We start from the raw sequence: 26,921 nt of genomic DNA, 5'->3' as shown, positions 1-26,921 counted from the left end.
CTTTTTTAAAGCTGAACGAGCTCTTGCGGTTTGTTGGGCTGAGAAATCCTGAGTATTTTGTTCCACACTGACAAACAGGAATTTGAAAGACGAAAGTAGAAGTTGAGAGTTGTTAGCGCAAACAACTTGATGATCTTAGTGCAGTGTCACAAAATCACCACCAGATGTCAGGATGCTCTGCAAAAACTAACATGGCTGAGAGCGACGGGGAGCCTGATCTCACTGTAGGACAGATTGACACCGATGAGGCACAGTCACCCATATAGTTTAAACAGTATTAATGAATTGCATCTTACTATGTTAGAAATTGCTAGAAGCAGATGATAGACGGAGAAGAGAGAAATCGTATGAGTCAGGAGTGGCAGAGAAGTATGTGAGGGTAGCATTTTTATTCCTCGTCCTCGTGTCCAAAATCTCGAGACGGAGTCTCACATTTTGATTGGTTCTCCAGGAGATCAGGTTAATCAGGTTTTTACCCAGCGCATGTGAAGGGAAGGCTTTTCTTTGTAGCTAGAAGAAGGTTAGCCATATTCATAAGGAAAAGTTAGAAGATACCGAAAGTGACGAGCTTTGCAGATTTTATTTCCACCATGACTGAAAATAGCGCACAGAAAATCAGGCGGCTCTATACTCTGAGAAACGGGATTTTTGTGTTTTTTATTGCTAATTTTTTTTTTTAAGTTTTATTAGTTTTTTATTAGTTATTTTTCAGTTTTGCGCTGTGAAGTGACACAGCAGGTGTGCGTCATAATTGGATAAAAATTGCTTACATTGTCAAATATAGCTCAAAAAAAGTCTGCAAATCTGTGGGTACGTCCAAACTGAAACATAAAGCCTGCGGAAACCATGGTGAAATAAAATAAAAACAGGAGTATGTTAAGATTATCGCATGAGACCATAATAACAAATTTGAACTTCCTACTATTCTTATTGCATATATTTAGCAAAGGTGCTGGAAATATATTTAGCCTGTACATGCTAAATGACAAACCAGTAACATGCACAATATGTTAATCTAAGGAGCTTAAAACTAGCTGTCAAAAAACACAGTATTTGCTACACATTTATTTCTTGGTCACCCTGGCGGTGGTGTATGAGAACAGCGAGTCAGAGGTGAGGTAAGCAGTAGGAGTGACAGATGGGTTCAGGGTGGGGATGGAATTATATCAGACGTCGGCTCTGAGTCTCTTTTTGTTTGCAGCGGTGATGGAAGTCTTTGTGGAAGAAAGGCATGGAGACGTGGAGGTATGGTCTGGAGAAAAGATGAATAAAAGTTAGTAGAAGCAAGACACAATACGTGTGTGAATGAGAGGGAGACAGGTGGAAATCAGAGGGTTGGTGTGACAGAAGACGACCCGAGGGATAGTCATTTATATCATATTTTTTGAAACCATTGTTAGGTTATCTGTCATGAGCTGATCCAGTCAAATCTGTTTGCTCATTATACAGATTTATGTTTTTGCACAAGGTATGGAACTTTAAAATAGTATTAAGATATGGTGTAAGGAAATCTCAGAAAGATGTGAAAAAGTAAAGAAGTCATCAAACACAATGACATATTTCATTTTTATATTTCAACAACATTACAACAGTGGATTATTAATGGAGATGCATCCATGTGCAAATACATGTTATTTTATAGGTGATTAAAGTGGAATCAACTTTTGGGTGATTAATCTAAGATAATGAAATTTTGATGACAATTTGTATCATATGAAGAGAAATTACTACATACTATAGTTAAGTACACCTTCAAGGAACATTACTCTATTTTCTTACTGTTTTCAGGGGGCTCTTTAGAATTTCTTTACAAAGTATATTCAGAATCAGAATCAGAATCAGAAAGGGTTTTATTGCCAAATGTTGAGCAGGTTTACAACATTAGGAAATTGCTGCGGTGATTAGTGCAAACATACTGTCATAAATGCTTAAATAGACATAAAAATAAGAATTAAAAGTGCTAAGTAGATAGAACATGCAGTATAAAACAGCGAGCAATAAAACATGCAGTATGTCATGATTATTACATGATATTCTTACTGTTTGTACTGTGAAATGAATACAATCTGAATTCAAAAATAATGTAATCATACATGCACATTCATAATATAATCTGTGTTAGACCCCTTAAATTTAGGATAAAAGTCAACACTTTGTGTTATGTGTGGACCCTACACCAATTTTCATTGATTGCACTGGCATACTTTTTAGGATGATTTTTATGTAACATTTTGAGTTTCAGTAATGAGTACATATACTCAAGTACCTTGATAAAAACACCTGTACATCATCTCCTGTCCAACCAGCCAATCATGTGGCACAGAATCCTGCAGCTATAGGTCAGGAGCTTAGCATGGGGACAGGATTATTAGCACCAATCTGATTTAAGTATTTCTCATTTTCATGCCCATCAAGTCTGGATCAGGGGAATATCCAGACTTGATGGAGCTGACTGAAAAGCCACAATAACTCAGACATCTAATATTTACTACTGTGGTGAGCTGCCCAGAAACCATCTCTGGCTCACAGCATATATGTGTCTAGCGGCAAAGGTTCACATCAGGTTCCATTTCTGTGAACCAACAACCGAAATCTGAGGGTGCAGTGGGTCGACCGCACAGGTGAAGGCAAAACATTGCACTTCAGGATAAGCTCAGATTGCCAACAGCATAAATCCATGTCAACAGTCCAGGCTTCTTTCCTGGCACACTCTGTGCCTCCGTAATAATTATGGCTTGAAATAAAAAGCCTATGAGTATTGCTGCAGACCATTTACATCCCTTAATGGAAGCTAAAGGGATACTTTCGGCATGATGCTGCACTGTTGAGTGAAACAAAAGTCATCTGCAGTGGTTTCGTCAACACGATGATGAGTTCAGTGGATTCTCTAATTACCAGCTGTGAGTCCAGTAGAAAACATTTGGGACGTGATGCAGTGCAACGATAGACTCGAAGGAGCAATGTTCAGATGAAGAATCTGCATATTGTTATCATTTCTGATGAAGCACAATCACAAAAGCACATCTCCAACATCCTGTGGAATCCATGTCACCCAGATCTGAGGCTGTCTGGAGAGCAAATGGACGTCCTACCCATTAATAGCTTAGCATCCATAATAAGTGAACTGCTTGTGCTTCTATGTTCAATGACACACATATATACATATATTGCACATATAGAACATTTCATTATATGTAAACTCAATGTGTTTAACACAGAATATAAAAAATAAAAGTATAAGATAAGACATAAAAGCACTAGCACTTCGAGTATTGCTAATTTTATTTAAAAATACTTCAACTGATTCTTGACTGATCAGATGTTAAATTTGGGGAGCTCCTTGTAGGGATGCCGTTACAGGCTCTAATATAGCAGAATACAACCAGAGTCTGAGTCAGCAGGTCGTGTATGTGTTTAGAGGCTTGTGGTTCAATGTCCGCCCTGTTCCAGCTCCACTCATCTCCCTCCCTCACACACCCTCCAAAGTGTTCTATATGCTGATCCAACTGCTGCCCCCATGCGCACATGGAAAGATGGAAAGCTTTTACGCACCGCGCGCGTTCACTTAAAACGGGTTTAGCTGTTGTTTCTGCATTGTCACACGCATCGCCTGGTGCATAAGTAGGCTTCGGCATTAGGGATGTGCTGTGGAAAAGTAGGGGATGCGGTAATACCTCACTACATAATACAGGGGGTGGGGGTAAGAGACAAGGCGTGCGTCCAGATGCTCACCGCCAACTAAACGCGAGAGAAGCTCAGACATCAATAACATCTCGCTCATCAATAAGAAATTTTGATGGAGTTGGACTGCTTAATTAAATAGGTTGCCTTTACGCTAGCTGAATTTGTAATATTTAATCTGATGACCCCCAATGGACAAGATCTGAAGGAAGAACTCTTCAGCGTCTCCATCCACAGGAAAGCGGCTCGGCCAGACAGAGAATCCGACTTGGAGATATTTCTTATCTTTCAGTGATGGCAATTAACACTGATGCTGCCTTTGGGAAAAGCGCCCTTGGCGAGAGGGAAGTTTCTATACCCACCGGCTTCCAGGACACGGAGAAGCTACTGAGCACAGCAACCACCGAGCCCACCGGGCAGAGCAACATCAAACCATCTGACTCTTTTTCCCTGAACATCAGAGGGAGTGTTCGCTCCCTGGATGCGGACCAGAACGGACACAGATCACCTCTTAAATCGGGCTCCGTTGGGCAACTGGCCCCACCCAGATCCTCGTCCCGGCTTTTCCTGGGACAGCTGCCCTCTCAGGTGCCACCGGGCACCGACCCCCCCAGTTACCTCTGGCTCGCCGTGATGTCCTGTTTCTGTCCCGGCTGGCCGCTCAATATTTGTGCCTTGTGGTATGCAAATGTGGTGAGTGCCGCGCAGTTATTTAGCTTTTACTTTATCCATAGACATATTTCTCCGGGCTTTAAGTCACACTGTAAATCCAGGTGTTTTGCTATTGTTTTGCTCTTAAATAATTGATATTTTATCTCCTTCCATTTCCCGTTAGTCGAGGACTGTTCTCCAGACAGGTGATGCTGAAGGAGCGAGAAAGTATGGGCGTCTATCTATGTTACTCAGCGCCCTGGCAATGGTGCTGGGTGTGGCTGTGATCATCTTCGTAGCGGTTACAATAGGTATGCGAGGAAGAAATGGAACAAACACACAGAAATCTCAGTGTAACTCTGTGTATCTCAACTTTTTCCTCTGTCTGTTTTGCTCTCAGAGATGCAGCAATGAAAAGTGGGATGAAAGGAGTCTTCTTTTACGTCATCTCAAATTTTCACACGAGGAAGGATGTCAATTTGACGATGAAAAAGCACAAACAAGAAGAGACTCTCAAGTACGACTTAATGTTTTGTTTTTGTTTGTTTTGTTTTCTGATACGGACCTAAAAAAACAAAATCAGAAAGAAAACAGAAAGAAGGGCAGGACATTTCTATTTTTCTGGCTACACTCATGCCCAATCACGTCAGAAACTCAGGATCTGAGGAAGAAAGATAAAGACTGCACTATTGTGTCAGGCTGTCAGTAACTATATTCTCATAGTCCAAACTAGTGGTGCACTCCTGCCTTATGCAGACAGCTGGATAAAACTACAATTTGCAAATAAATTAAAAAAGAAAAAAACACATATGGGTTCACTAAACACAACAACAAATACACAAGATCAGAAAAAAAGGCATCAGTGCACTTCTAGTCCATGATATCGTCACTGCCTGCCCCGTTTCTCAAAACTAAATATTAACAAAACATTAACTTTTCCTCCCGTTTGACTCAAGAGTTTTGTGGCTGTAGGAAGACGTATAAGCTGTTTTCATACATTGTTTACATGAATTTTAAGCACATGTCTATATATCACAACAATGCCTTTCTGCAGTCATAGTGTGATATCTTGCTTTGCGTGCTGACATAACTGAACTGACTCCTGTTTGGACTCTACTGAACCTCATTATGTTTACAATATACTGCAAGATATGAACGGGGCGGTTGCCCCCCTTGTATGCACCGATCTTGGCACTCTGATGTTCATGTTTATACATTTATACTGTATGACTGGTTTACTGTGCCATAGTTCTGCATGTCTGAAATAAAGCTGAATGAGCATGACCAACCTGGAAGTGAGTTTGTCACATTTATTTAACAAAATAAGTCAATACAATTCACAATCCCAATGAAAGGTTATTATGTGAATTTATAAGGAGTTAAAATAACAACAGGATACAAGCAGCAATATACAAATCCCCAGAAAATAAATAAACTCTCCAATCTGAGAAATTACATCATATTTTCAATATTTTGTGTCAGTTATATTTGTGTGCCATAGAGAGAATAAAAACCACCTTGTATACACTTGGTTAGAGTTACAGTGCGTATATTTTGTCAGCTGATGGTGATTCATTGGAAAGTGTAGAGCAACAAGAGTATGGTGCAGACACCAATAACCACACCCAGAATTATAGAGTCCCGCCTCTTGCGCAAATTGATTTTCTGGATGAGACTGTTGATGGTGGGGAAGCGATCTGAGAGGCGGGGTAGCAGGGTGAAGGAAAATAATTAAGACCCAAGCTGGGTTTCCCTTCCTTGCAGTAAGTAAATAAGACACAGAGAGTAGCAGGAAAAAACATCAGCAAGGCTCCAAAACAAAAATGCAATCCAGAGGTGTGGTTCAGTGGATCCAAACCTTTCCATCTTATATTAACCCACAGGCCTGTCAGATGGACTCGAGACTTTAAAATTACAGTCATTTAAGACTTAATAGCAAAAAATTTATATTTTCTAAATATTTTTTCATTCAGTTCAATGGTCAGTGTTCATCTTAGGTCTGTACATTTTTTTATTTATTAGTGCAATCGAGCTATGCATTTATTATTTTAACTAAGTGCTTATGGCTCAGTCACACAAAGTAAAAATAAGACAGACACATCCTCGTGACTAGAAAAGGAAAGAAAAAAGTGGTTCCCTGGTAGTTATGGTGACCAAATGTTCACCCACATGTGGAGGGTGTTCCTTTGTCAACCTCTGGGCAACCTTTCTGATTGGAAGACAGTCACATAGGTCGTCTGTCTTCATTCACACCCAGACAGACTAGCAAACATTTAGAAATACAGTCGTGGCCAAAAGTTTTGAGAATGACACAAATATTGGTTTTCAGAAAGTTTGCTGCTTCAGTTTTTATGAAGGCAGTTTGCATATACTCCAGAATTTTATGAAGAGTGATGAGATGAACTGCAAAGTCCTTCTTCTTGTTAACACAGGTGAGAATGTTGATGAGCACAAGGCTGGAGATCATTATGTTATGATGATTGAGTTAGAATAGCAGACTGGAATTGTTAAAATGATGGTGATGCTTGAAATCGTTGTTCTTCCTGTTAACCATGGTAACCTGCAAGAAAACACGTGCAGCCAGCATTGTGTTGCATAAAAAGGGCTTCACAGGCAAGGATGTTGTTGCTGCTAAGATTGCACCTAAGTCAACTGTTTATGGGATCATCAAGAATTTCAAGGAAAGAGGTTCAAATTGTTGTGCTCAAGAAAGTCCAGCAAGCCTCTAAAGATGATTCAGAAATAACTGACAAAAAGATCTAAAAACACTGAAGCAGCAAACTTTATGAAAACCAGTATTTGTGTCATTCTCAAAACCTTTTTCCATGACTGTACAGTGCTGTGAAAAAGTATTTGCCACCTCCCTGATCTCATAAATAACCTTTCCTTTAAATGATGATGTCATTTCACACTGGCCCTGTATGAAAAACAAAATTAAGGTTTTGGATTGGTCTAATCAAAGTCTGGACTTAAATCTGATGGCAATGCTTTGGCATGACCTTAAACAGGCCGTTCATGCAATGTAATTCCTCCAGACAATTCCACACTTGTGGTTTTGACCTATTTATCACACTTACACATTTCGCCATATTATCACAGATTGCACGTAACTTCCAAGTTGACTCCATTCGATCGCAAACTCATAGCAGACTGACTCCGTCTTATCGCCCCTAACTTGCTTTGAAGACAGCAGCTGACTGAGAGTGGTTGCACAGGTGTTGCCTGTCTTCACAGGCAGTTTTCTATTTTCCTGTGCAACAAGGAGAACTGGCATTTTTATTTTAACACAGAAAAAAGGAAAGAAAGTCGAGTCTGGAGAAAAAGAAGAGAAGTGATTTCAATGATAAAAGGATACTGGCCAAAGTTGTGACCCTGGTTTGAATGGACTTCAACATCCCACGCTGAAATGTGATGTTCTCTTTGGTAGCCATGGCGATACTGCAGGGAGACAAACCATTAGGGACTGGCGGCGGCACAAAAAGAAGCACATACAGTAGCCGTCTTCGCAGAATCACATTAAGCTCGTTTCAGCTAATGAGCTAAAAGTAGGGAGCCACAGTAGACTGTTTTAATAGACTGAAATGTGCTGCATTTGCTTATGATGGGCACGTGTTGAGTGAGAACAAAGCAAGGGAGGAGGAAAGCAAATGAAGCATTAATAGAACTGACCTTATTGCGTTGTCAATAAGGCTGTCTGAGCTGTGAACATAGGACAAAAAACAAGAAAAAGGATAAAAGTAAGTCAACCATCTTCAGTAAAGTTAAAGATTAAAACTTCCTAAAATAACCTTCTGAGATCATTTCAAATGTTCTCTATATGAAGTTATGGAATTATACAACAAGACTCAGAGGAAGCCTGTGCCATGAACCCACACAGCCCGATCGGTCTATTATCATAAGAGAAGCACTTCATCTGATTCCTGTGAGGGAGGAGAAAGTGCTGTTAATGGGCGATTTTGGGGAAAGTCCATTAATGTGTATAAAATTTCAGCTCTGAACATATGGATATATAATGTTTGGCTCTGATCCCTGATTTTCTCGAGGCGCACGTAAGGAAAACATACAGAGGGTCAACAGTGCACATACACACAGAGAAGGGCTTGCATTATCTGCTAAGATAAGTGATGGGCAGAAAAAGTCTGGGGCTGAGCAGAGCATATAAAGGCAGCTGCGTGCATCCTGTCGGACTTCACTAGAGACCAAAAATCAATACTGTGCTTTATACTTCCTCCATCTATTTGTCCACCTCTCCCACCATCTATCTGCTGCCATCCTCTGCTTTTTCAGACGATCCTTTATTAGCCGGCAGAGTCAGAGGCGAGGCAGCTTCATGTTTAGCAGACCCTACTTTTCTTTCTTTGCTTATTTTCCTATTCTTTACTTATGATATAGTATAACATTATAACTTAAATTTAAAAATCTGGCTGTGTTCAATGTACATAAATATGAATATAGCTACAATATGCACACAGACATGGTTTCCAATGGTTTTCCATTTCTGCATATCTGATCACTAGTCACACTTATAAAGTTGGAACCACTGAGTCTTTTTTACAAATTTGGTTTTGTTGGCATCTTTGTTGAAAACAGAGCAGAGGCAGTAACGCGGATCAACTCCCCACCATTGGACATTTGCTTATTTAACAAACACATCCAATAGATTGTTTGAAAATGAAATGAGAGGAACCATTCAAACCAGTTAACCAACCACATCCCTCATTCAGGTCCAGATCCGGGTCCAGCTGAGAAATGCAATTTGTCTAGCATGCCCTGAATCCGCTCTAGGACTTCCTCCCGGTGGGACATGACCAAACCATCTCGTCGGCCCTTTTGATATAAGGAAGTAACGGCTCTACTTTGAGGCAACTTTGTCAATAATCACATCGATAGCACTCTGGGCCCCCTTTCCTCCTACTGTGTGTTTCCTCCTACTGTAAAACACATGTAAAAAACCTCGGTGTCTACCTTGATGGTTCTTTTAAATTGAATAAGCAAGTGAGTGCAGTAGTCCAGTCCTGCTTCTTTCAGTTAAAACAGCTAGCCAAGGTAAAGCCATACCTTCCGGCTAACGTCTTAGAACGTGTTATTCACCTTTTCCTTACTTGCAGATTGGACTACTGCAATTCATTGTATTTTGGTCTCGACCAGGCCTCCATTTATCGTCTTCAGATGGTCCAAAATGCAGCTGCTCGCCTGCTAACTGGTACCAAACGGGGAGAGCATATAACCCCAGTTTTAGCTTCTCTACGCTGGCTTCCTGTCTCCTGCAGGATCCAGTTTAAACTTTGACTTTTTGTTTTTAAGTCGCTTAACGCCCGAGCCCTTTCTTACCTGTCTGAGCTCCTTTCTGTTTATGCTCCAGGAAAAACCATGAGGTCTAGCTCAAAATTAATGCTGTCCATCCCACAGACTAATCTCAAACCTCGTGGTAGAGCCTTCTCTGTGGCTGGTCCTAGACTTTGGAATAGTCTTCCCCTAAATATTAGATCTGCACAAACACTTGATCAATTTAAATCACTAGTGCAGACATATTTTTATGCCCTGGCTTTTAACACACTATGACCCAAGCATTTTGGTCTTATTTTAATAGTCTTAGTTATTGTTTTAATTCTTTTATTGTCCTATCATTGTTTTATATTGTTATTATTGTTTTACATTGTTTCTTTTTAATGGCATTTTTATATTATTAAGCACTTTGTACAGTATCGTCTGTCTGGAAATGTGCTATATAAATAAATTTGACCTTGACCTTGACCTTGAGTCCTTCGTGAATGACCGAGCTCCACACCCAAGAGAGTGCCCACACACCCTCTGGAGAAATCTAATTTCCACTGCTTTTTTCCGCGATCGCTGCGATCACAGCTCTTGCCCACAGGTGAATGTAGGAACGTAGATCTACAGTTAAACAGACAGCTTCACTTTTTTTCTCCTCTGTCATGTAGCACTTGTAGTTTAACAGCAGCAGAGACAACAGATATCCCATGCATAAAAAAGTGAAATACTTTTATCAATCACTGATAACATTACTTCAACACGTGTATTTACTACTGCAACATTACATATTAAAGTTTACCATAAAACACTGCAATGTGAATGGGACTCAGTGGCATAAGAGCAACTGTGGATCCACTGCTTCAGGTAACACATTTGTCTATGCACTGATTCAGTGAACTAATATATGTCCTAATATGAGATGTGCATTAATATTGTATAATTTCTAAAACAACAATCAACACCTCTTTAAATTTAAGTGAAGCTGCAAATTATTGAGTAAATTATTGAGTGCTTGAATAAAATCTCATAAAATAATAATAAGAAAAACACCAGCAGTCCAAAACTTTCATAAACTGAGCACTAGCAAAGTGTTGTCTGTCGATCAGCTAATAGCTGAATCGAATCCTTTTAGCAGCCCTCAATACTGAGACGATGCCGCAAATTTTAACCTCATTTCTTACATTCAGTATTGAACATTTGTTCATATAATGCATTTACCCCACCTCCCCACCGAATCCCAAACAAGAATCTCCTCATCAATCACTGACATGTTCACACCTTCGAGAAGTCAAAGCGCAACAGTGGTTTCTCAGATCAGCCTCACAGTCTCAGTTTTTATGTGCATTCTTCTTTCAAGCTCCATCTATCTACATAACAGCACGCCCAATATCTCATAACACTGACAATAAAAACAGTTCCTCAACTTGCAGAGACCGCTGCTGAGACTGTGTTTCACTGTTAAAGGTAAATTTAACCCCTGGATTTTCAATCTGAGAGTCTAAACTGTCTGAAGAGTATTAATAGTTTGTCTTTGCTGATGTCTGCTCCTCCTCCACAGGTGATACAGGAGGAAAATGTTTCTCTGGGTAAAATCAGCAACGCTTGTTTATCCGAAACAAACCAAGGATGCACTGGAGGAAGAAATAACCACACTGCGACAGCAGGTGGGCTATTTTTTCCTCTTATGGTTGGGAAGGTGCTTAAAGTGGGTGGTTTATTTCTGAATCATGTTCAGTGATCACGGCAGCGCGCATCTCAGCACATTTCTGGCATTTCAACAAGTCCAATACTGGCACTGTCAATAATGTTACTGTTGGCTCAGGGAACTGTATTAGCATTAGCTGAAGTACTCATCAAATACAACGCAGTATTTAAAATGTTCATGTGTGTTAACACTTTATATAAAGGTATAGACTCTTTTCTTTTTAACTTGCTCTGACCTTTCTTTAAAAAAAAAACACTGCCTCTGTTAGGAACAAATAAAAAACAAAAGATAATACAAATAAATACAAATGAGAATAAAGTCAACATGTAACACAAAACTGCTTTTTGCTTCATTTAAAAAAAAAGGCATAACATGTTCTCATCATTAGGCCAAAAAGTGTGATCCCACAGTCCAAGCATGCCAGTGATGCAATGGCAAGCTACATTGTAGCCACAGCTGCCCTGGGGCGCACTGACAGAGGCGAGGCTGCCGGACACTGGCGCCACCGGGCCATCTGACCACCACCAGTAGGCAAACAGTATCTTGCCCAAGGATATTTGGCATGCAGCCAGGGGGCAGCCTGGGATCGAACCACCGACCTTCTGATTAGTAGCTGACCTGCTCTGCCACCTGAGCTACAGCCACCTGTGTGACCTTGTTGTGGTTGTATTAATCTAACAATTACAACAATTACAACATACGTAACGAGAATTTTTTTAATAGATATTAAACAAAACTGATATACTTTCACATTAAAGAATAAGTAAATAAATGGGAAGTCAATAAGAAGTATTCAGCAGCAACCATGTAAAATACCTGAAAATGAAATCTCAAAGAAACTCATAAATTTTTAACTAAGGAAAATGTAAAATGAAAGGCACCTAAATGATGACTAATCATGTTGGATTCCCGGCTCGAGAAACTGCCGCGTCAGTTGGTAAGTTCAAAGCTGTGGTGGATATCTCAACACTGACACGGTGGATTATTCACTGAAGTAGCTAAACACTTTAATGGCTCTCCAGACTTTTCAAACAAAACCATTATCACCATTAAAAAAAGTGTTCAAGACTTTGATTTACAACAAAATACACTACGACAATTTAATCAGAATCAGATATTACATTAATCCAAACTGCCTGGAGAAACAAGTCTGACCACTTTCAGACTTTGAAATATCTGGGCAGTTATTTTACCTTTAATTGTTGCTGGAACAACCAGAAAACTGCATGTGTTCATCATCAAATACCAATATATTGATCTAAACTCACAGCTAGGATCATTATAGCCTTCTAGTTTATTTTTCTAATATACAGTGGCTTGCAAAAGTATTCGGCCCCCTTGAACTTTTCCACATTTTGTCACATTACAGCCACAAACATGAATCAATTTTATTGGAATTCCACGTGAAAGACCAATACAAAGTGGTGTACACGTGAGAAGTGGAACGAAAATCATACATGATTCCAAACATTTTTTACAAATAAATAACTGAAAAGTGGGGTGTGCGTAATTATTCAGCCCCCTGAGTCAATACTTTGTAGAACCACCTTTTGCTGCAATTACAGCTGCCAGTCTTTTAGGGTATGTCTCTACCAGCTTTGCACATCTACAGACTGAAATTCTTGCCCATTATTCTTTGCAAAACAGCTCCAGCTCAGTCAGATTAGATGGACAGCGTTTGTGAACAGCAGTTTTCAGATCTTGCCACAGATTCTCGATTGGATTTAGATCTGGACTTTGACTGGGCCATTCTAACACATGGATATGTTTTGTTTTAAACCATTCCATTGCTGCCCTGGCTTTATGTTTAGGGTCGTTGTCCTGCTGGAAGGTGAACCTCCGCCCCAGTCTCAAGTCTTTTGCAGACTCCAAGAGGTTTTCTTCCAAGATTGCCCTGTATTTGGCTCCATCCATCTTCCCATCAACTCTGACCAGCTTCCCTGTCCCTGCTGAAGAGAAGCACCCCCAGAGCATGATGCTGCCACCACCATATTTGACAGTGGGGATGGTGTGTTCAGAGTGATGTGCAGTGTTAGTTTTCTGCCACACATAGTGTTTTGCATTTTGTCCAAAAAGTTCCATTTTGGTCTCATCTGACCAGAGCACCTTCTTCCACATGTTTGCTGTGTCCCCCACATGGCTTGTGGCAAACTGCAAACGGGACTTCTTATGGTTTTCTGTTAACAATGGCTTTCTTCTTGCCACTCTTCCATAAAGGCCAACTTTGTGCAGTGCATGACTAATAGTTGTCCTATGGACAGATTCCCCCACCTGAGCTGTAGATCTCTGCAGCTCGTCCAGAGTCACCATGGGCCTCTTGGCTGCATTTCTGATCAGCGCTCTCCTTGTTCGGCCTGTGAGTTTAGGTGGACGGCCTTGTCTTGGTAGGTTTACAGTTGTGCCATACTCCTTCCATTTCTGAATGATCGCTTGAACAGTGCTCCGTGGGATGTTCAAGGCTTGGGAAATCTTTTTGTAGCCTAAGCCTGCTTTAAATTTCTCAATAACTTTATCCCTGACCTGTCTGGTGTCTAAATCCAATCGAGAATCTGTGGCAAGATCTGAAAACTGCTGTTCACAAACGCTGTCCATCTAATCTGACTGAGCTGGAGCTGTTTTGCAAAGAAGAATGGGCAAGAATTTCAGTCGCTAGATGTGCAAAGCTGGTAGAGACATACCCTAAAAGACTGGCAGCTGTAATTGCAGCAAAAGGTGGTTCTACAAAGTATTGACTCAGGGGGCTGAATAATTACGCACACCCCACTTTTCAGTTATTTATTTGTAAAAAATGTTTGGAATCATGTATGATTTTCGTTCCACTTCTCACGTGTACACCACTTTGTATTGGTCTTTCACGTGGAATTCCAATAAAATTGATTCATGTTTGTGGCTGTAATGTGACAAAATGTGGAAAAGTTCAAGGGGGCCGAATACTTTTGCAAGCCACTGTATCTAAATGCAAACAATAATTGTTTAAGCTGTTGCACAAAACACAAAATATACAGGATCTATGAATAGTAAGTATTTGTAAATAGATCTCTGATAGGTGGGGCATTCCCTTGCACAGGAAACTGAATAATAAATGTGTGAGCTGTGCAGGCTCTCTGATTTAGTCACATTTTCTTTAAAGATTAAAAGACAAAAAAAAAACATAAATGAAAACTCTTTTTGGTGTTTCCAATTCATTCTGAACAACTAACTCTGCTGTTTTCTGCCACCACAATGCTGACTCACAAGTTTCGGTTCATTGTTGCAACAAAAAAGTTTCAGAGTGATTTGAGAATTCAGATTTGGGACGTATCGAGGGTTTGTGGTGTGACTTGGAGGTATCTGACCCCTCCAAAAAAGATTTTTAATAACAATTATATAGAGAGGCCAAAATTAGTGGATAAAAGAAGTTACTGTTGACCACCTGACTCATCTGAGCACAGATGAATAATCATCAGACTGGACCTTCATTATAATCTCAACAACTCGTATGCTTCTACAGAAATTAAAATCATGAAGTTCAGCCATTTCGTATCCATCATTTACACCAGGTGATATGCAACCGCAGCACAGCTCTGTCCTAGAGTCAGACAATAATTACCTTTTTTATTTATCATTTTTTTGTATTTCAAAAGGAGGAATTGGATCTCAGTCCAATGGCAACTCAGGGGAAGGAACAAACTGTGGATCCACTGCTTCAGGGAACAGCGGTGATGGGAGCGTGGGAGTTGTGTCTCTCGCTGCTAAAATAACCTAAACCATGTTTTCATTATCTGCAGTAATGCAGTCATTCCCATAAAGCCAATATACGATATAGAGTCTGGTCTATCCCCCCCCCCCAGTTCCAAACTGGTCAAACCAAAACTGGAAGCCACTTTGTATTCACTGCCTCAGGAAGCACCGGCAGTGTGAGGCCTCAGCTCAATGTGTTATTTTGTTCAGAAGACACTAAAGGTGGGCTGTTTCGTGATTTCTGAATTCTTAGTCATTCTCTGTATTTTAAAAGGAGGAATGGGAGCCCAGTCAAATACTGGCAACTAATGTAAAACAGGGGGGTGGAAGCAACGCTGGATGCCCTGCCTGGGGGAATGCTAGCAGTGCGAGCGGTCTGTTTTCTGTGTCATTTTGCTGAAAAGTTAGCGGGAGTGGGCAGACTTCAGAGTTTAGAATCTGTGCAGTAAAATTAGTAGGTTGTGTGATTGTATCTATTTATTATCTTTTTACTTCTGAAGGGGAAAACACAGCCAGCACTGGCAACACAAGTAACATGACAGCTGGTGAAGAAGATAGTGGAAGGAGAAAAAAACACCTGCAATCTAACGTACGTGAGTACCTTTAAGGCCTTTACATGCAGGATGGGTTTAAAATATGTTTCGCACTCACCTGTTCTTAATGCAGCCGCTCACACTGACCACATATTTTCGCTGGAAAAAATTGCGGCATTCATTTTTTCAAACCAAGCTCAATTTTTCTGATTTTGTGGATCTGAATAAACAGATCTCACCAATCAGGTCACTGCATTTGGCAACAAGTGTGCTCATGGCTCAAATTGTGCACCTGTACTGAATATACAATATGGAAGTAATTTTTAAAAAGACACAGATGGACAGTGCTCTGTGTCGATGGGCTCTTTCAAATGATTTGTCTACCTTCTCAGATGTGGTCCCAAGTCTAGAAACAAGCATTCAAGCTGGCCCACTGACATTCAAATTTATGAAAGACATGATACAGCTTCAACTCCTAGATCAAACCATAATCTACCTGTTCTCTTTTTCCCCTTTGGACAGCATTTCCACAACATGAAACCTGTTTGTCACCACAGCTCCAGATTTACTTCTGGTCACTTATTTTCTTTATCTGAAGTCACGTGAAAGTGTGTGGACAAAACCACGGTGCTGAGATGAGCATCATGTGCTGTGAAGTCCTGACATGTGCACAAACATGCCAGCACACACTGACACAAGCAAGACGAGCTTCTGAATAAAAGCTGCATCGCTTCGATTTTATAAATAGAACCCAACCGAGCTGAACAGAAAGCTATAACTCCAATCAGGAAGTGTCTGAGTTGATGCAGTCATTTTTTATTACATCAGTGGAGATACCGCAGACACATCACAGAGGAAAAAAAAAAAACTTTGCACAAAGAATTCAACTCTCACATAAAGTGGTTGTAATAAATGAGGAATTTTGGAAAATAGCTCTCAATCTTCTTGTGATAAGTGTGAAACTGACTTTCTTAAAGATGTGTCTTACTTTCTTAGATGCTCGTGCTCCTTCAGGAAGAGCTCTGTCCTCCTGTTATTCACCCCTGAGCTGCTTTTGTAGGACCTGAGTAAGAAAATGAAAGAAGTGTAAACTCCAGCATCAGATTAGCACCAAAAACGTTATTACAGCTGGAACATGAGTGTGTGCAGATGCTTAGACAATATGATTAACATCGAAATACGTCAACCTCCCTGTGACAAGAGAAGGATATGATTTGTCATCAGTGCTGCAGGTATTTCCCTCCCTCCTAAAAACACATGCTGGGATACTGATGTACTTCCTGCATTAAAGCTTCTAAGTGCTTAACCCAAAGCTCCGTCCTCCATCTCTTATTTACACCACCACCATCCCATTTCTATTTGGACTAATAATCTTTTTAATCCATCATCTATTTTGTGTTCTGTTGGCCCACTCCTTTCACTGTTCCTCCACACCTCTAATCTCAGTGGGAATAATTAAAATTCACTCTCATCATTTTTGTAATCAATCAAAGTCAAATCAGGAGAAAGTCTCCTTCCCTCTGTCTGACTGTCTTGCTCTTCCTCGCCTCTAGTGAAAAAGCATTTCTCTGCATCAGGCAGGCCAGATGTAACCACTCTCCCTCAGCTCTGGCTCAATGAAAGCCTTGTGGTTTGATTTACTGTAGAAGGCACTTAGGAAAGAGATCCCCGGAGAAAGAGAGAGACATAGACAGATACAGAGAAGAGGAGGGAAGATGGCTAATAAGAGGTGTCTCTTATTAGAGGATGAAATGTGATAGCGGGAATGCAGAGTATTAAAGGGTAGGGGAAACCAGACACTGAATAGACATCTCTGCCTCCTGCTGGTCAGGGATAACATCAGACGAGAGGAGGAGGGATGGGAAGAGAGCAGAAAAGTGGGACAAAAAATAAGGAAAGCTGAAAATGTTACATTTGGTGAGAACAAAAAAAAAAGGCATGGAAGGAATTCAGGAGGAAAAGGAAAACTCTGCATACATAAAGCAGGAGAGTAAGCAAGTGATTTAATAACGCATTTTTGTAACATTTTGGGACATATGGGAGATAAAAGTTGTGCCTTACTGCTGCAACCAACCCACTTCAAAAGGCACAACTTTGACTTTGAAGACAGGGTTGGCGAGCAAGTCGAATTTTCCATACAAACTACAGCCAACAACAGCAGCACCATATATTTCTTTGTTACCAGTTTCACCAAGTGAGTGCCGACAAATACTTGCCAACCTTTTGGGCAATACACAGTTTTATCTAGCAAGGTTACCAGGGCCTCGCTGACCAGCCTCGAGGTCTGCGTGATTGACGCTTCACTCACGGTTGTATTTTCTAACAACATGAAGTCTTTTATTGATCAGAGAGGGAAGGGAACTCACTCAATGTCTCTGTGAACTGAGCCCAGAAGGTCCTCTCGTTCTCGCAGGCTATAGAAGTTGCTTTTGATTTTGTGGAACTCATGAGTGTAGTCCTGCAAAATAAAACACGATAAACTACAGCCAGTGTGACATGATATCACTAACAAACAACATGACTGGAAAACATCTGGGCAAAATACAGTACATATTTCATAAATGTAGCATCTTCAAAGTGCGCAGAATGGTACAATAAATAGCTGAAAGATTTTGTCCTTGACTGAGGGGAAAATACTAATCATATGATCACTCACAGACATGAAAAAATTGTTTTTACAATGTGGATTTGCCCAAAGTTCAACTGTAATTAGTTATAAAAATTTAAAGTGTGGAGGGCTAAAAGTGATTATTGTGAAACAGTAATTATAATAATAACGTCCCTGAACTTTGAACTCAGGACCTTCTTGCTGTGAGGCGCCAGCACTAACCACCACACCACTGTGCCGCCCGGCAAAACTGCAAATGAAATTAAAGTTTTATTAATTGCACAGCCTACAACAAAGTGAAGGAAGTCTATGTACCTGTAAAATGTCTCTGTGCCTCTGTAAGGTGTGCATCAATCCTGCGTTGTGTGACGAAACTCCAGGGGTGCTAGTGTATTCTGCCATTTTGTCATTGACTGCTGTAAGCTGCAAAAAAGGATTAAATTCTTATCAAGTAGCCACAGAAGCACAGACGACCTTTTAAGAGATAATGTGATTTAAAAACAACACAGGATTATAATTTGAAATATTCGACTACTCGAAAATCATTTGACAAGTACGCTTCAGGCCTAACAGTCTGTTTGATTCTAAAAACATAGAACAACACAATTGTCTGCTACTGAAAGACATCCTATAAACACTCATTAGTCGGTAGCTGTACGTGATGTGTGCGACATTTAACTCACATTGGCTAAGAGCTGGTCCAGCTCAGTCGTCATGGCCACAAGCAAGTTGTCGTGAGATGAGCCCAGAGAGTCAGACCTGATTTCAGACGGAAACAGAAAGGATGCTCAAGCTCAAATTTATTGTTTGACAAAATGTGGAGTGTAAAGAGCGGTGGAATTCACAGGCAACAAATAAAACAGTTTTTTTCCTAAAAATACTAAATGTATTGCTCACCCAATTCAGGGTTAATTATTTATTCAGCAAAAATGTAAAAAAGAAAATTTAATTTAAATTCAATAAGTCAACAATTATATGTTCTAAAGCTTCTGAAAGCACAAAGATTTTTTTAATATCCAATAAGATTTCATTTGAGAGAGGGTACATGTTTAAAGTGAAGAGGGGAAAGCGCTGCCAACCTGCTGTCTCTCATCCGCTGGTCTGGGCTGCTGCTGCTGTAGCTGGTGCAAAGCTTACTGAAGGAGACTAGCTTGAGGTCAAGCTCATTCTCCAGCTGCCTGGCTTGTTTACGCAAATCTGATGGGGGGAACAAATAAAAACAAATAAATTAGACAACCCTCAATATCATGCCACAAGATCTACAGGAGTCCAGTCAGGATAGAAAGACCCAGGCAGATCATTTTATGTAAACCCAGAGTGTCAGTGAAGGAGAAGCCCATCTTGGTCACGATCCATCATGATTCACAGGTTATTGTAATGTGTGAAGCACAGAAAGAAAGTTGAGTGAACAACTGGATATTGTTCACAACATCAAGAGTGAGAATGTGGTGAAACTGGAAGTATTGTGGAACAACATTCTGCCGTGAAAATGTACAAGAGTCTGTAAAAGGACAAAGTGACCTTGGCGTTGAGCACAATTTTGTGGAAGACCCATTAGATGATCACTGCGTTCAAGTTTGGTTAAATTCTGGACAAATTCTTTAAATCTGCCAAAGGATTTAAAGGGTCACCGACTACACGTGGTTAGTGAAAGCATTAAACATAAAGCCTCGGAAACTCTGGTGTTTTAAGATACCAGAAGCATGTTAAATTAAACGATTTAGTTCACATTATTGTTGCAGGGTTAGAGTGTTTTATTTTCTAAGGTACATATTAGATTGAATATAACTAAATCTCTGTAAAGTGTATTTTAAATAGCATCACTTAATTATCATTTACCAATAACACATTACAGCACATCCTTTATACTGAATTATTATGGGATGCTGCTGACAGTGTGCTGACCTTTATCCAATGAAATGTAACTTTGATTCTCTTTTATTGTTTGAGATGGTATCAGAGATCCAAAGTTTGATCTTGGATCTAAAAGTTTGAGAACCACTGATTTACAACAAACATCCACAAAAAGCTGATAAACCACAGACTACACAGTACAGGTAGAAACCACTTTTATGATTATAAAAATAGTTGTTTATCATAATATTAAGATCATCAAAACAGAAAATTGGGCTCATTTTTGATTTCAGCCAAATGTAAGGAGATAACTCAATACCTGGCAACCATAACATCACGAAAGCCTTCATCTGATTAACGAGGTGACTGATTTGGTGGTGAGCAACGAATGACCATATATGTGTAAACAACTACTAACTTCCTGTTTGTTTACACTTAACGATGCAAGACTTGTTTGGTTGAAATCTTCCTGTTACGTGCCTATAAACAGTTAACGGAGGATGAAACAGAAAGGTTTACAAACTCTGGTAGCATGTAAGCTGGCTTAAAGGAGGACGCTGAAGTCTGACTACTGACTTTTGAACTACGAAGGCTAACACGCTAACAGATTAGCTCGAAACCGGCTAAAAACACCTTCTAACCGCGGATAAAATAAAGTTTCTGAACTGCTGAATTTGTATGACCTGGATAACAAAAGCCTTACGTGGTGGCAGCTGTTTGTTTGTTTGTTTTTTTATTACACGGAGCACAATTATTTACCTTCCCAGTAGTTATTGCTGGCTGCCATGTTTGTTGTTGACATGTCATCATCAGCCGTCAAGAAGATACAGTTGTCGCACTTGTCTTTCTATCCCACAGCGGCCTCTAGTGGTTTCAAGATGTATGTCGCTCCCAGAGATTACTAATTTTGATATAGAGTAGGCCTCAGTAACGGTAAAGCTAATTTTAAAAATGTAGAAAATCCTACATTCAGAATTTTAGATAAATAAAATTCTAAAATCTTCATGTTGAAGTATAAACCACTGGGTATACCGATTTATTGGTAGCAATATGTACTTAAATTAGACTATTTAAGAGCTAATGTGGGGTTTGCAGCTGCTGTGGGTGTTTAACTTTAACTCTGTCAAAATTTTCATTTAACCAGCTATAGAATCGATAAAAACTGCCTACGTCTGTAGTATTAAACAGGTCTTTAAAGACATGTTTATTTGAGCTTTACACACTGCATTTTTTGTATTGGAAATTGCTTCACTCCATTTCATACACATTCACCCAAAATTCAGCCTCTTATATTTAGCCTCATGTAAACTTTGGCAGCTCTATCTTTGGCTCGGGGAGTCACTCAATAAGATGATGCAGCTTTACAGGCTGGTTTAAAGTTAAAGTGTATCAGAAGAAAAACAAAAAGCACACATAGATGTAACTGAGATATGTGTCAGCATTGTGATTCTCTGTCTTTTTGCTCATTCTCTTTATTCATCGTCTTGAACACAGGCAGTAATTATATCACAGTAACAGCGACACTGGTGGTCTGGTTGATGTAGAAGACAGTGACGATGATGATGATGATGCCAGCAGTGGTGAAAAAGAGCAAAAAAGTCTGTGTTGTTTTTGCATTTCTGCAGCCTCGCCAGATGACACCTCTCTTTCGCACTGATTCAACTTTTTTCTCTCATTTCTGTCATTCCTATTGTCTGTCTTTCTTACATCTTTCTTTTCTTTTATGATGTTTCTTTTAAAAAAAAAAGTGCTATGACACAACTGACGCCAGTAAGCACCTGAAGTCCAGTCCCAGATCCTGCTTTGACTAGCTGGAAGATGGAGGTTGCGGGACAGGAGGAGGGGGATAAGGAGGGATGGAAGCACAGGAAGGAGGGAGAGGGAGAAAGAGTGGAGCGATAAGGAGGTTTAAAGAAAGCGCTCCCCTCTTAGTGCTGGATCCTCCTGATGGACTGAATCTGAGGAGTCTGGGCGTGGGAGCCAAATTCACGGTAACACTTGTACTCTCCTCCGCGACAGTCGCACTCCATGATGTATTGGTGGCCACGGTAGCCAGGGTACTGGTAGCACACAAAGCTGCAGGAAAACACGCACAAAGACACACGCTTGAATCAGGTAAGCAGTTAATGCTTTCTAGTGGCTGTGTGTTTCTCAGCTGCGTGAAGGTGATCTAAAGTGACCGTGAACTTACGCTCCACTCTGAATCTGCATGGATCCAACCTCGTTGTTAAACCAGCCCATGGCCTGCAGGGAGGGGTAATCATCACACATCTCGAACTGACGTCCCATCATGTTCTCCATCTCATAGATGATCATGCGGGAGTCCTTGTGGTTCTGTGCAAAAGAGAGGAAAAAGAAGTCTCAGCAGAATTTGAGAATAAGCTGATGTCAGCTAATGGCTGTTATAGTGTGCTGTGTTAACCTACAGCACAGCAGATGGGCCTGAAGGAGATCATTCTCTCAATGCGGTAGGAGTTGCTGCCACTATAAGCCTCAAAACGGGGGTAGTCTCCCTTCTCCAGGACGAACTGTTGGCCGCAGAAGCTGGAGTGCTCATAGCCCACCCAGCTGGAAGCCAGAAACAAATGAAAAGAATAATGAGCACACCTTCTATCTAAACCATCCAAAATCTGAAGGAAAGAGACTCCGTTTTAGTTTCTTTAAACAGTTTGAGGGTTTCCAAAAGAGCAAGGAAGCTCATCGGATACGTACGCGCCACACTCCACCTTCAGGGAGCGGATGTTCTCCATCCCACACTCCATGATGTTCTGGCAGCTGGCGGTAAACTCCATACGCCTGCCCTGGAAGTACTCCTGATCGTACACAGTGATCTGCAAAAAGCAAAAAGGGTGAACTGAGTACAGCCTGAATCAGATATTACTGTACATAAACTAAAAACTTGTGCTGCTGCTTGCATCCCTGCAAGATGATGTGCAAAGCATATGCTTACCTTCCAAGGGCCCATGGGCATGGGGTTTGTCAAAGCCATGTTGTCCTCTTTTTCAGCAGTACCTGCAGAGTAAAAAAGTACATAAATAGTTGGGAAAGGATGTGAGAAGGTCAAAATCACAAAACCTGTGGCTCAGTTTGCTGTGCCATAAATTTAAAGCCCAGGTTTGTCACACCACTTCAAGCCTCCTGCTCACTCTTCTTTGCTGTTTTCACTAGTTTTAAAATGACTTCCTCATATTATAGTTAATGTAATAAAACAAGCTACACTGGCTTCCTTTTGTTCTCGTAAGACCACCTGTTGTTAGTTGGATTGTTGCATTAGAGGCCTAGGCTACATTACATTCATAGACTGGGAAACTGTGCTGTATTGGTAACTACTTTAACAACTTGGACCTACCCAAACTGGTGAGCTGTGTGTTGCAGGGTTCCACTGAACAGTGTGCGGAGGCAGTGTGGACGGGGGGTATATATACACCCACGGGTGTCAGGGGCCGGGGGGGGGCAGGCATGCCTGGACTCATGTCAGCACTTTGCTTTGGACTCCATTGTTTAGCCACAGAGGGGTTAACACGCAGACACACAGTGATTCATGCAAACACAAAGAGGACCCACGGATATACTGCGCTACATACACCTCTGTGGTAAATCTATATGTTAGAGGAAAAAAGAGAGGGTGGCTTTCCACACGAGCATGTGGGTCTATTATGAGATAGGCCCACATAAAAATTCAGCTCAGCGGTGAAATACTTTATGTGGCTGTTTTCTTTGATTTTCAAAGTCATGGTACAAAGGTGGAGGATTAGCAACAGTCTTGTGCAAACCACTGAATCCACTCAAAAGTCAAGTGATGTTTTCTATGATTTCAAGAGATATCAGGGCAGTGTGATCAGCACTACTGCCTCACAGCAAGAAGGTCCAAGATGGTATGTTCTCCCCGAGGTTCTCCCCGGGTACTCCTGCTTTCCCCCAAAGACGTGCTGGGGTTAATTTGTGATTACAATATAAAAATTAAATAATGGTGTTAGCTCTGTCTGGATGTACCCCGGCTCTCACCCTATAGCAGCTGGGATAGGCTCCTGCACCACATGACCCTCAACTGGATAAATGGAAGAAAATGGATGGATGGATCGAGCGATATCTCACAGTTATTACTATTATTAGACTAATCAAACCAGTATAGCCCTGTAATAGACTAGCAACCTGTACAGGGTGTATCCAACCTCTTGCTTAACTAAACCACACTCACACTACTGAAATTCATTATTATTAGGTTGTCCTCAAAACTATCTGAAAAGCTTCCAGTTGATCCCAAGTATTGCAACCAGAGTACTGACAGGAACTAGGAAGAGATACCATGTTTCTCCCATATTGGTCTTGATGCATGCTCAGTCGTCCAGGTAAGCAAATCCCTGAAATTTGACTCTGTCCATTGTTAGTGGGTCTCCCACTAACAATGCTAACTCCAGTTGAACAGAATTAACTTTCCAGGTTCTCCCATATTGGCTTCTCCTCAGTGGCTCCCTGTTAAATCCAGAATCAAATTTAAAATCCTATTTATTTATTACTACAGTATGACTCATAGGTGTGTGACTACATGTTTGTTTTTTTCCACACTGTTAACATTATTACAAGTGCAGTGCATTAATCAGATGTGAGAATTTAGTTGGTCAAGACCTACTTTTGATGATGGACACAAACTGGATCAACGCTATAAATGCTGGATTTGAAACAGGAAGGTGCTGACATTGTTGGAAAGCTTGAAATCCCAGAAAAGCAAAGCTCTCCGCTTAACTGTTTCTATTTCTATTTTTATTTTTATGTTTTGTTATGAACGGCAGTAGCTATTTCTATTTTAAAAATATCTCTAAGACTGAATAAATCAACAATAAAGGTTAACCGGGGCCAGTGGCACCAGTTAAAAGGCCTGATTGGCAGGTCTGGCAGTGCTTTGGCATTGACTGGTGAGCTGCAACTGGCAGCTTCACTTTCAGATAGATTGGTGCAGTTGGGTTTTATAACACAAGGGGAATATTATACAAATTGATCAAGAGATGAAGCAGACAGACTCTTATTTTTAATAATTTTATTCTTCCCATTAAGCGAAGCATCTTATAGGTTTTTAGACTCTATTTACATTTATTCAAAGTGCCTGAATTATAAATAGTTTTGTTTACATTATTTGTTCCTCATTGTGTCATTAAAAAAGTGAACAACACAGAGCGAAAACAGAGCGAGCAGCTGCTACTGTGCCCCCCTTCTCTCTTCTCTTGCTGCTCTGAACAATAAACATTTAGAAATGGCTTACTGAGGTCAGCACATTGTCCAGACTCTCTGTCTATGTGTGCGTGTGTGTGTGCGCGCGCACGCGCGTGTGAGTGTGTATGTGTGTGTGTGCATTCATGTGGATGCCCATGTAATTTCCTGATTAAGCTTGTGACAGAGCAAAAGCAAGATACATGTGCACTTTTTACACATCATACCACAGTAGGTCCATTTCTGTGAACTTATTTCTGATCAGAGTTGATTTATCGAGGTCTGAATGTAAGACGGGACAGGGATATATGAACATGTGTGCGTGTGTTTCTGCTGATGATAGCAGCAGCAGCAGCGCAGACTTGACAAAGAGACGAGCAAACTCAGCAGGCTGATGTGAAGAGCCTGCAGTGTCCATATAGTTGACTTTGTGTCACATGCACGGATATCAAAACCTCAGTAGAGCCTTCAGTAGACTCTGAAACCACCTGCTGTCAGCTGTCAAAGACCCACACTTAAAAGCGCCACAAAAAGCCTGCATATTGAGTGCTAATTACAAAGAAGGAAGCAAACACCTACAAATCTCCTTTGATATTTCTTGAGTGAAAAGTTTTGCCTAGAACATATTTTTCCAAGCTGGGCTTTTTCCAAGCATGAAATCTAGATATTTTAGATTGGAAGTCATTTTATTCCACTCACCTGAATCTTAAAAAATAAAAATCTGTAACAGAAATTGTCTCTGCAGTGAATCCTGACTGCCTCTAGGGTGCAACATTTCCATATAAACTCTGAGTTTAAAGGCCTTTTTAATACTAACTCAAAGAATGGTCACAATATTAACAACCCATCACAGTGCACGTGCACAAACTGACTCAGGCTCTTCCTGGATCAGGAATCTTTTATACTCTAGTCCCTCTGCTGGCATTTTTGCTGCTGTTGTTGTTATTGTGACTGTTGTTAAACTGCCGTTACGGTTGGTTTGGCACCGTTATCATCACACACAGAGTCACTGCAGAGCTGTGATGGATAGTCATGTGTGACTGAGATCTCCAGTGAGTCATGCAGAGACTTTACATGAATCAGTAGAGAGTGAAAGGAAGACAGAAATAGGATTAAACCCACCCCAAGAATGATTTCATTTTTGCCGTTCAAACATCTGAAAACATCTGTTGTTGTTGTTTTTAACAGTAAAGTTCTGACAAATTACAGCACCTTAGAGGCACATTTTATGTTAAAATGTAGTACGCTTAATCAATGTGAGGAGAATTATTTAGGTCCAATTGCAAGACATGCAGAGCTGGAATAGGTAGATGCATCATTTCTTAAATAAACCCATAAAAAGCATGCTATTAAAATATTCTTGCAAAAGTTTTTACCTACATAACAGAACTAAAGTAGCAGAATCCCATAGTTGTGTTGAGATGAAAGCACGCATTTATTATATACCGGTACTGATATTTTCAGTTGTGAAAGAAATACTAAGTATCATCTTTGAATAGAAAGATCTATAGTTCCTCAGCATGTCATCATTGGGGGGTCAGGGGGTTTCTTTTGCAGCTAATGTTAACTACTTTTCAGCAAAACACTTTGTTGCGAAGAGTGAACTATCTTCTTAACTGCTTTGCACAATGGAAACAGATCATGGTCCTTCAAGATGCCCCATCTTTCACACAGTGCAGCAGCTCATTCT

General features: G+C 40.5%; 2 protein-coding genes and 1 pseudogene across 2 annotated transcripts; 1 reads left to right on the top strand and 2 right to left on the bottom strand.

The window, feature by feature from the left end:
- The first annotated feature begins 3,332 nt into the window (after window positions 1–3,332).
- On the top strand, window positions 3,333–5,316 carry LOC134635264 (trafficking regulator of GLUT4 1-like; annotated as a pseudogene).
- Window positions 5,317–5,625: 309 nt separating this feature from the next.
- LOC134637284 (Golgi SNAP receptor complex member 1-like) lies at window positions 5,626–20,866 on the bottom strand. The gene is made up of 9 exons (XM_063487672.1): window positions 20,786–20,866; window positions 19,252–19,369; window positions 18,856–18,931; window positions 18,488–18,595; window positions 17,931–18,022; window positions 16,553–16,627; window positions 8,002–8,031; window positions 7,688–7,770; window positions 5,626–6,029 (listed from the first exon to the last, which is right to left on the bottom strand). The coding sequence occupies exons 1-9, from the start codon at window positions 20,826–20,828 to the stop codon at window positions 5,905–5,907; spliced, it is 750 nt and encodes a 249-aa protein (XP_063343742.1). The 5' UTR covers window positions 20,829–20,866; the 3' UTR covers window positions 5,626–5,904.
- Window positions 20,867–21,954: 1,088 nt separating this feature from the next.
- LOC134637285 (beta-crystallin A1-like) lies at window positions 21,955–23,023 on the bottom strand. Its single transcript, XM_063487673.1, has 5 exons — window positions 22,977–23,023; window positions 22,739–22,857; window positions 22,453–22,594; window positions 22,218–22,360; window positions 21,955–22,102 (listed from the first exon to the last, which is right to left on the bottom strand). The coding sequence occupies exons 1-5, from the start codon at window positions 23,013–23,015 to the stop codon at window positions 21,955–21,957; spliced, it is 591 nt and encodes a 196-aa protein (XP_063343743.1). The 5' UTR covers window positions 23,016–23,023.
- Between the last annotated feature and the right edge of the window lie 3,898 nt (window positions 23,024–26,921).

The sequence above is a fragment of the Pelmatolapia mariae genome, linkage group LG10_11 (assembly GCF_036321145.2).
Source record: "Pelmatolapia mariae isolate MD_Pm_ZW linkage group LG10_11, Pm_UMD_F_2, whole genome shotgun sequence".
Lineage (NCBI taxonomy): Eukaryota > Metazoa > Chordata > Actinopteri > Cichliformes > Cichlidae > Pelmatolapia > Pelmatolapia mariae.
This window is presented reverse-complemented; position numbering and strand designations above follow the sequence as displayed.

Bases quoted from the DNA above. Each gene is read 5' to 3' on its own strand.
- LOC134637285 (XM_063487673.1), bottom strand. From the start codon at position 23,015: ATGGCTTTGACAAACCCCATGCCCATGGGCCCTTGGAAG. The intron at 22,361-22,452 runs GTAGGTTAACAC...TCTTTTGCACAG, and splicing joins TCAGGCCCATCTGCTGTGCT to AACCACAAGGACTCCCGCAT. The intron at 22,103-22,217 runs GTAAGTTCACGG...GTTTTCCTGCAG, and splicing joins ATGCAGATTCAGAGTGGAGC to CTTTGTGTGCTACCAGTACC.
- LOC134637284 (XM_063487672.1), bottom strand. From the start codon at position 20,828: ATGTCAACAACAAACATGGCAGCCAGCAATAACTACTGGGAAG. The intron at 19,370-20,785 runs GTAAATAATTGT...TCCCCCCATCAG, and splicing joins CAGCAATAACTACTGGGAAG to ATTTGCGTAAACAAGCCAGG. The intron at 6,030-7,687 runs GTATCCTTTTAT...CCCGCCTCTCAG, and splicing joins CAGGGTCACAACTTTGGCCA to ATCGCTTCCCCACCATCAAC.